Source organism: Lactuca virosa, chromosome 4, assembly GCF_052849685.1.
Source record: "Lactuca virosa cultivar CGN04683 chromosome 4, Lactuca_virosa_CGN04683_v6, whole genome shotgun sequence".
NCBI lineage: Eukaryota > Viridiplantae > Streptophyta > Magnoliopsida > Asterales > Asteraceae > Lactuca > Lactuca virosa.
In genome coordinates, this window is record NC_136429.1 from 180,747,417 (window position 1) to 180,758,226 (window position 10,810).

Sequence of the window (10,810 nt, forward strand, 5' to 3'; positions counted from 1 at the left end):
CAGAAACTGATAACTATCCTTAGGGTGAAATGACCATTTTACCCCTGGCTAAAGTCCACATCATGGTCAAAGTCAACTTTCCAGTTGACCGGACTCGCCGAGTCCCAATCTTCTCATCTACCCTAACCCGACTCTACTCGTCGAGTTTAGCAAGAAATTGACGAGTTCTCCTTCAATCATAACATCGGGACAATCTTCATCTGACTCGCCGAGTTCCTCCTGAACTCGTCGAGTTTATCTTCGTCATAGGACGTGTCTAGTCTGTGACTCGCCGAGTTGTATGAACAACTCGTCGAGTCCGTCTTCATGAGTTGGGAGATGGCCTTGGAATCGCCGAGTACGTTCCTGCACTCGTCGAGTCCCATGGTTTCCAGATCCATGGCTATGTCTATTTCGTTGAGTCCCTTCCCTGGACTCATCTAAATCCCTTCTAAACTCAACTGGGTTTCTCCTGAATCATAACAGTCTTGGGAATCAACCCACGACTCGCCGAGTCCCAAGAACGACTCGTCAAGTCCATGCATGTCCAAGTCTATAACTCGATTTCTGACGTGCAAAACTTATCCAGAAGGTAGATCTAGACTCCTAAGATCGGTATGAAACGTAAAGTCCTGATCTTTACGTCCATGCATGAGACTTTTATGCTCAAAAGACCAAAAATAGGGTTTATTTCACACATGGGGTTCTCATGGCCATAAAGATGGCACCTTTATGCCATAAGGACCCTCCAAGGTTCCAGATCTGAGGGTAAATCGACTTGGGACGTCCAAGTCTCAAGGATCAAGCTTCTTGGACCCAAAACTCCATAAAGTGACAATAAGAAGATCTATGAAACTACAAGTCAAGTATGAAGCTTGATTACCAAAAAGTGAAGAGAAACTAATGTTGTTCTTGGATCTATAATCTTCTCTTGAAGTCCTCCTTCTTCCTCTTCTTCACACAAGCTTCAAATCACAATAAATTACTCAAAAATGGTATTCAAACACTCACAATGCTCAAGGTGGCGATTTAGGGTTTTCTGGATGCTAAGGGGGTGATAAGGGAGGCCACAAGGATGATATGTTTCTTTAAATAGGGGGACAAACCCTTAAAATTAGGGTTTCCATATGACAACTCCTACTCGCCGAGTCGGTCTTCCGACTCGCCGAGTAGGTCACTTAGTTCCCGACCCGGATTCGATCCTACTCGACGAGTTAGGCCTCCAACTCGTCGAGTCCAAGGGTGAAATAAGTTGTTGGCTCAAATTAAATGCATACCTGGAACTGGGTGTTACACATGGTCCATTTGGGTTGCATGGCATCGGAACAATTTGGATAGACTTTTGTGAGATCATATTATTTAATTTGTATTGATCAAGAATTAATTTGGAATTACTTTTGTGATCAAAAGGAGACTAATTAAATATATGGGGACTGATTGTGTAAATCATTCATTCTTATATATGTGGGCTTATGATCCATAGTTCTTCATGTTGGGCTAAACCCATGGAGTAACCCATGGATACTCCATGGAGGTTTTAACCCATGGAGCATGAAGAATATGGAAAGACATGGGTTACATGGTATAACCCTAATAGCCACAATATATAAGGACCCCATGGCTCAAGAAATTGGCACTAGTGTGTGTACACATGAGGGCTAGCCGATTTGAGCATAGGAACCTTTATCTCTCAAGTTATTCCAAGATGTTGGTGATGTTGTGTGAACCATTTGAGGTGTCACACTTGAGGCACTAGGCTCTTAAGCTCCATGGAATCAAGCTACATAAAAAAAAGGTATGTCTTCTAACTTGTTTATATTACCCCAAGTATCTATAATTGTATGCTAGTTAGGGTAATACCTTGGAAAGTTCAAGTTTGCATGTATAATAGAGAAAACATAGATCCAAGGTATTTAGGGTTGCATGTACACCATAGGAGTGTTAGAATGCTCAAAACCCATCACTTTTCTCCAAAACGACTTAATCCCTTAAGACCCTTCGTCCAAACTACAGATCTGAGTCCCATGCTTCGTCCCAACCCTTAAAGTTGATCACTTGGTGGCTTGCAACCCACCAAATGAGCCCATCACCAAGAATAACAATGAACTTCCATAAAAATGGTTATATCTCTTGCATGGCTTCATAAAAGCCTCAAAGTTTGCAACTTTATGGCTAAAGGAACTCATTGAGCTTTAAGGGTGGCAACCCTAAGCTCAAAATCGAAGTTGCAAGATCAAGATCCAATCTTTGGACCTAAAAAGGTCCAAATCTTCAAAACCCTAGATCTAGACTTTGAGGAGGAAAGATAGGAGCTTTATACCTCCTCTTGCTGCCAAATGGTGAGCTTGTTCCAAATCCTTGAGCTCAAGGTACTCAAGGGCTTCTTCTCCAACCTTTCCTTTCTTCTTCCAAGCCCTTCTTTGCCAAAATAAGCTCAAAATGTCAAACACACACACAAGAAAGAGTATGAACGAGTTAGGGTTTCTCTGAGGGTGATGGACACGTGAGGAGGCCAAAAGAGAAGGCTTTAATGGGGTATTTATAGGTCCTTAACCCTAAAATTAGGGTTTAACATCTGCCCGCGTACGCTGGGTGTACGCACCCGCGTTCCTCGAATCCAATGGCCATTACGCCCCGCGTACGCCAGGTTACGCCTGACGTACGGCTTATGGGCGGCCCATCTTCTCGGCCCACTTTCTAAGTCCACTCCACATGAATCCATTGACCAAGAGATAGGCCAAAGCAATTATTAACTCAATACATTAAATAATACCTCGAGGAACGGGTGTTACAGATGTGGTTGTCGCGATCAAATTACATTTTCTCCCTCATTTCCACAACATACTTCCCACTACTTGTTCGGGTGTGGGTGTGACTGGATCTCGTGGAACCTCCACACTCTATCGCTTTCCTTCTATCTTGTTGGGCCAAACCCAAACGTCACTACTGATTTTCATAATAGGCCACTAGCCTATTACCGCCTTCCGCCAACAACAACCAATATTCAATAACAATTGGTCCACCAGCCACTAGGCTAGTCCTTTAGTCCCCACCTCTACTGTTACTCGGATAAACCAAGCTTGCCTCCTCCATGGACATTGGTTGCTAATACGAGTCAAACTTTTCAAGATCAAGCAACTTCTCTCACTCAAATGTTTAATACATGTCTCTGAATGACATAACAAACTTGATATAGTACATGTAATATAATGCACTTCCCATATTCATGTCAACTTAGATATCCTAAACTTTGTTACTAATAATTGAATTTATTCTTTGGTATTAATTGGTGATGTATCAATTTTTTTGTACTAAAACAGGACACACCACCCTTCCTCACTATTATTCATATGTACTATTTCTCTCAATCACGTTCTTATAACCCTTCATATATCAAATTTATTTTTTATTCATTTTTTTTACTCATGAAATTAAAGGTTTTATTGAATTTGATGAATTTGGTTTTTCCATGAAGGTTTATCGGACTCGTCAAATCCTCCTACAATGTGACAACACATGGGATCTTTATCCCGTCATAAGCTCGTCTCCTTAAACTCTTATCTCTATCAGCACAACCATATGGTATAAGCGTCTTGGTTACCCCGGTCATCTCATTTTTCATAATTTGGTTTCTAGTCATTTTATTCCTTGTATAAAAAAGTCTTCTATTTTGTGAAACATCTTAGTAGGCAAACATGTTAGCTTCTCAGATTCTTTTGTGTATTTTTCCATTTTATCCTATTAATTAAGATGTATGGAGTTCTCCATTGCACAGCGGTAGTGATATTAAATATTATGTCATATTTCTTAATCATTAATCTCATTTTCTATGGGTGTATTTGTTACATTTCAAATATGATATTTTCTTTAAATTCCTCCATTTTTGTGCTCACATTAAAACTCAATTTAATCGGGACATTCAATCCTTTCAATATGAAAACAATGATAAATTTGATAATACTCAATTGCATCATCTTTGTGACTCAGAGATATCCATATCTATTTCTCTTGTGCCCACACTTCCCAACAAAATGAGAAATCAGAAAGAACACTAAGGACCATAAACACTATCATTCATACTAGTTTCCAAACACACATTCTCTCGCCTATTGAGTTGAAGCCTTACATAGAGCTATCTAACTCCTCAACATTATTCCATCCATGATCCTAAAAAATGACACTCATTTTCGTAAACTCTTCCTTTGAAAACTTACATATTCCCACATATATTTTGTGATATATCTTTGCCACCTACACATCACCTAAAACAATTTTTCCCTACGAACCACCATGTGTCTTCCTTGGATACCACTCCTAATATCATGCATATATGTATCTTAACCTTGCCACCACGAAATTCATTATTTTACGTCTTATGGTCGTAGATGAAACCAACTTCCTCTTTGGTCCATGACACCTTTTGGTCCATGACACCTAATCAACCACCGTCACATGAGTTTTGTACATACTTTTGATCTCATTTTTATTCTATAATTTCCTACACTCCAAGTATCATACACACACCTAAACTAGTCATCTCCATTCCTAATGTAAAAAAGAAATTTTGAATCATCAAGTAGGAGTAAATTTAAGTTTAAGACTAATTCTAAGTCTAATGTCAAAATGAGTTAAGGACATAGTAAAAAAGAACCCACGGTTGATTAAAATTACCCTTAGATTTTCTGGTTTAAATATGCATATGATAACGCTTAAATTATACATATATTTCGTGCACTATCTTAGATTTGTATGATTTAAATATGTATTCGATAACGTTTAAATTATACATAATGATCTTACTCCAAAGTCCAAATCAACATTTTGGCAAGTGAAAGTGGTAGTAAATAACTGGTGGTACCGAATAACCCGACTCTAGCATGACATCATCCAACTCATGAACTGAGAATTCATCTACATCTTCTAGCTCCACCTATCTTACTCTGCCTTGAATGTATCTTATTACCGGAAACTTTGTGAACTTCCCACCATGATGGAGCTTAATGATGAGCATGGTTGGATGATCTTCTGTAAAAATCAACAGCATATAACAAAAATTAACGCTTGTTAGTCATTGGAGATCGATTATAAGGTTTTCAAAATTTCGACTAAGAAACATAACACATTACCGTAGAAATTCCTTGCATCAAAATCTTGATAGCTTGGCCTAACTGTCCGCAAAATGAAGATCAATCGAACGAGTATGGTTGTTCGATTAGGGTTTTCTCAGTAATGAAGAGGGTTTAGCGGATAGTCAAGGGTTGATTAATAAGATTTTATTGAGATTCTGTTTAGAGATGGCTATAAGATAAATACAATAAGATAGACAAGTGAGAAGATGAAAAAACCTCTGACCTTACAAGCACGTCGTACAAATTAACTGTAAGAAGTAACGTCGTACAATAAGATAGACAAGTGGGGACCAAAATGACTAAAAAATTCAAAAGTCAGACAAAATTTGCAAATCCAAACCTTTTTAGACCGTACCAAAAATAAAAATAAAAAATGGCAACCACATGGACCATTTTGTAATTTCCTCTTATATCAAATATCAATAGTGCTTGTTTAAATATACGAAGGCGGTTCGAGGATTGGTGGGGAGCGGTTATCAGAGAAAGAGACTCTGTTTTACTTCCGGAGACCGATGGCTGCTTGTGCCAATGGCGATGACAAGAGCGACATGGAAGAGCAAGAGGAGGCTTTGGTGGCTTTGATTGAGCACCGTACCAAAGAAGTGAACCATCTCCGTATGCGTTTAGCCTATTATGAGTCCGAGGTTTCGTTACTCACTCACTCTCATCACATTTTACTTACGATTGGTATACTTTTTGGTTAGGCGCATCACTTGGTCAAGTTCAGTAGTAGAAGTTGGTGTTACTTGTTGTTTTGTTTCAAACACCGATCTTGGGGTTTAGGGTACATATGTTCATCTGAGCTTTTTCTACTTTGGGAAAACTTATTACATTGTGTTAAATTAGGGATTTAGATGTATGAAGTCGCTGAAAACAAGTAAATGATGAAAATCACTACTAAGAATCAAAAAGTTGGTCTTGGTTGTGCATGCAAAGTACTTCTATATGAATGGTTAAATAGGTTTACTGATCATGTGCACATATATGAACTCATAATTATCAGTAGTTTTGTAGCATTCGTCATTTCCATTTGGGGTATACATGAATATGTATTGTTTGTCAAGGTGATGATCTTCTTCTTGTATGCCTAATTAGTAGCCAATGAGTTTGATTACAGTAATAGCTAATATTTCTTTTAAGAAGGTATGCAGCTTGATGAATCTCTGAAAAAGTTGGAGGAAACACAACGTCAATTAGCTCGCCTTCGAAGTCGAAGTTGTGATCCATCTACAAGATCTGTTGGAAGAAATGTAAGAGTCAAAAAAGAAATATCAAGTAGTCCTTTAAAGATCTGTGAAGATTCTTTTCATAACCTTTCTGATGAAAGTAATGGAAGCTCATGTGATAGCTATCAAGAAGCATGTCTTAAAACTATCAAAACCAAATCAAAACCACTGCTTGTTATTCCTGGTATGAATCCAAAAGTATCACCATCTTTGAATAAGATGACTGAATACAACAAAGCTTCAAGTGAAAGAAAAAGTCTTGTGAAAGAAAAAGGTTATGGACTCTTACCTAAACAGGAAGCTGTTGAGAGTCAAGCCAGAGGGACAAAAAGAAAATTTGGTAATTCTTGAACGATTAACCTTTTTTTTTCTCTTACCATTGTGCATTATGGGTGTAATATAAGCTTCAATACTTTTATTTTATGAGATTGGAGACTTATTGTTTACTATGTTTTATGAATTTACAGAGGAAAATGAACATACAGATTTGAGTGAGGTGATATGCAGCTCTTCTTCACCATGTATAGTCAATTGTGGTACATCCAACCACATCCCAAGTCAACATAAGAGGAAACTGAGAAGTCTTGTCCTTTGTCCAACAAATGATCAACTTTTTGCTACCAGGTATTTTCCCTCCCTAATTTCATATCAAAATTTTCATGTTATCTCAAGAATTCAACTTTTGACCTTTCTTGGAATCTTTTTTCAGTGCTTTGGATGCTATTGTAAATATGTGGGAAATTCAGGACAGAGGGTATGTTTCAACCAAATCAGATCTAGTTTATGTATATGGTGGTGCTAAAACTTTTTATATTAATCAAACATGTTGGTAATTTGAGGTTAGGTCACATGCGAATCTTCTTAGTTCAATCAATTGTGCATCCATGAAACAAAGAAGATGGCCTGAAGATGTTGCTTGGCATCCAAATGGAGGCAGTTTGATCTCTGTGTATAGTGCAGATGGTGGGGACTCTCAGATAGCAATCTTGAACTTGAATGAAAGACAAGAGGTAAACCACTAAAACTTAGAGTAAATTACAGAAATGGTCCTTGTGGTTTGGTGGAAATAGCAGGCTCGATCCAATTTCGATTTTTGTTGCATGGCTTGCCCTTTTGGTTTCATTTTGTGTGCAGTCTTGGTCCCTGAGTCATTATATCGTTAAATCTAACTACTCGGCTGTTAGTTTTATAAATATGACCATTTTGCCCTTGGTCCAAACTAATAAAAAAAACACCATACGGTCCAAATTTGTAATTTACTTAAACATATAGATATGCATATATCCATATATGCATATATACATGTAGTAAATTACAAATTTGGACCGTATGATGTTTTTATTAGTTTGTTCCAAGGGACAAAATGGTCATATTTATAAAACTAACAGCCGAGTAGTTAGATTTAACGATATAATGACCTAGGGACCAAGACTGCACACAAAAGGAAACCACAAGGATGAGCCATGCAACAAAAATCAAAATTGGACTGAACCTGCTATTTCCACCAAACCACAAGGTCGGTTTCTGTAATTTACTCCAAAACTTATTATTCTTATGGATTTTTTAATTTTTTTTTTTCCAGGTAACATTTTAAAGTAAATGATCAGTGAATTTATTTATTATCTATGTTGCAGGAAAATGAGGTGAGATTCTTGGAAAATAAACCTCATGTTAAGGGCATTATAAACAATGTGATGTTCATGCCATGGGACAACAATTGTTTCATTACTGGTGGAAGTGATCATGGTGTTGTTCATTGGACTCAAAAACACAATGATGATGACAACAACAACTCATGGAAACCTAAATTGCTACACAGAAGCATCCATTCTTCAGCTGTTATGGGAGTTGCTGGCATGCAGCAAAAACAGACAGTAGTTTCTGTTGGAGCTGATAAGAGAATTATCGGGTTTGATTTACACACTGAAAAACCAGATTATAAGCATCAAATAGAAAGCAAATGCATGAGTGTTGTACCAAATCCATGCGACTTCAACCTTTTCATGGTTCAAACCGGGTAAATTGCAATTGATTCACTTATATGGTGAAAAGAAACAACCTCTTGATTCTTATTCTGTGCTAATATTTTGGCATTTTTATATACTTGCAGGACTCCACAAAAGCAACTTAGGTTGTTTGACATAAGGTTGAAGAATACAGAAATACATGAATTTGGTTGGAAGCAAGAAAGCAGCATGTCTCAATCGGCTTTAATCAGTCAGACGTGGTCCCCGGATGGTTTATATATAACTTCAGGTTCAGCGGACCCCGTGATTCACATATTTGACATACGGTTTAATGCTAATCAACCCTCGCAGTCTATCAAAGCTCACCAAAAACGTGTCTTTAAAGCTGCATGGCATCACTCTCTTCCTCTCCTCATTTCCATATCCTCAGATCTCAATATTGGATTGCATCATATCACATAAACTATAAATCTGGTTTTGGGAAATTTTGAATATTGGCTTTCTTTTGCACTATGGAAGGGGAGAGCAGAATCCTAACTTTGCAAAAGATGGATTAACATTTTTGTGTGTGTCTGTGTGTATATATTTTTTTTAAGTAAGTTTGTAGAAGGGAACATGGTTGTTGCAGAAGGAAAAGAACTAGCATGAGATTTTGGAAATGGTATGCAAGCTTACAGAAAAGCTAGAATTTATAACTTGGTGAGCGAGCATGTAACTATGGACCTCACACACGCACAGACAGACACTTTATGATGATGCCGTATATGTAGGGTTTGATGTGAACTATATGATAAAGGAAAAAAATAAAAGTTAAAAGATGAGTGGATGCTCGAAACTTCTTCAATCATAGAATAGAGTGAATGCTTGAAATTAATGTTTGGTATTGTGGAAAGAAAGCTTAGAAATTGGATAGTATGGACAAAAACAATAACTTTTAATTGAAGATTCGGAGTTGTGCTTTTTAAAAGATTTCTAAATAATAAAAATAAAGGTAAGTAATAAATAAATAAAACAATAATAAATAATAGTATAATTTTTAAAAATTTTAGATAATTGATTTAAAAAAATATTACATAATCTTGTATTAAACTATTAAAATAAAGAAATAAAGTAAACAAAAACAATGATTAGAGGGGTGATGAAAATTAAATAACGTGTAAGAGCTCCAAATAAAAAAATTTGAACGGTAAATAATGTATTAATGAATAACTTGTTAAAATCACCAATTATGTTATGGGGTGTGTGTTCTCATCTGTTTTTCGTTTTTTGCATACCACTTCAATGTCACGTCATTCCTCTTCCCTTTCCCTTACTCCCTTTCCATCTAGGAAATAATCAATAGCATTACCTCATTTTCTATATGCCAAATGCTCTTATACTATACAAGCGAGATACTCTCACCATGGTTGGGTAAAAAGTGAGAAGGGGGTGGGGGTGTTCACCTCAGCAGCTCACCTTCACCGTACCTCCACACCCCATAGCCTTAGCAGGGAGATCACCTAAAAAGTAAGACCACAACTAAATGAGATCTAGGCTCATACCGTCATTATAGGATTCAAACCCTTATGTGTAATTTGCACAACTATGATAAAAACTATAACGCAAAATAACCAGTTTTGGTAGAATAATTCAAAATTTTCAAATTGATGGACCAAAAATAAAAGTTTGAGTAGTTAACTACCTTGAAATAAACTTTAATGAACCATATTGAACAATTATGCAATTTGGTTATTAAGTATTGTTATCTTTCGATGAAATTTCTTTATTATAAAAAAACGAGTTTTTGGTATTTAATTGTTAGTAAAACTTCATGTCATTTGCCTTCGGTACCACATACAACATATATACACATAATAACACGTGGTCGTGTTAGGTACGTATGAACCCTATATGATAGCAAATAGTTGTGTCGGGTCCGTATCAACCCCGTATGACAACAAATAGTTGTGTTAGGTCCGTATCAACCCCATATGACAACAAATAGTTGTGTCAGGTCCGTAGCAACCCCATATGACAACAAATAGTTGTGTCAGGTTCGTATCAACCCATATGACAACAAGTAGTTGTGTCGGGTCCGTATCAACCCCATCTGCCAGCAAATAGTTGTGTCAGGTCCGTATTAACCCACAAACATAAGCATACAGACATATAAGTGTGAGTCACAAAGATAGCAAGCACATACAAGCATATCAGTAAGTGTCATAAAGACCACTACTATCCTACAACATAATCCAGTGGGCCGGTATTAGTGCCTTCGACCCATAAGCACAGTGAGGAGACTTACCTGAACTATTCAACAGAAGCCCAAAAACTACCTCAGCAACAAAACATCCCAACCCAAGCTTCCTAAAGCCAAACCGAAACAACTCATTAGCCAAATGTTCAATACTACTCAAGTTTGACCAAAAGTCAAACTGGTCAAAAAGTCAATGGTCAAAGGAAGTAAACAAAAGTCAAAGTCCATGGCAGCTGAATACGCCCAACATACACGATCTCATCCTAGTACGCT

The 10,810-nt window shown here is 37.1% G+C and overlaps 1 protein-coding gene across 1 annotated transcript; it reads left to right on the top strand.

Moving 5' to 3' along the window:
- Positions 1-6,255: 6,255 nt before the first annotated feature.
- Positions 6,256-9,018, top strand: LOC145168635 (uncharacterized). The gene is made up of 6 exons (XM_079087398.1): positions 6,256-6,674; positions 6,802-6,958; positions 7,044-7,088; positions 7,179-7,344; positions 7,969-8,351; positions 8,445-9,018. Exons 1-6 carry the CDS (start codon positions 6,521-6,523, stop codon positions 8,761-8,763), a joined length of 1,224 nt encoding a protein of 407 aa, XP_078943524.1. The 5' UTR covers positions 6,256-6,520; the 3' UTR covers positions 8,764-9,018.
- The last annotated feature ends 1,792 nt before the right edge of the window (positions 9,019-10,810 follow it).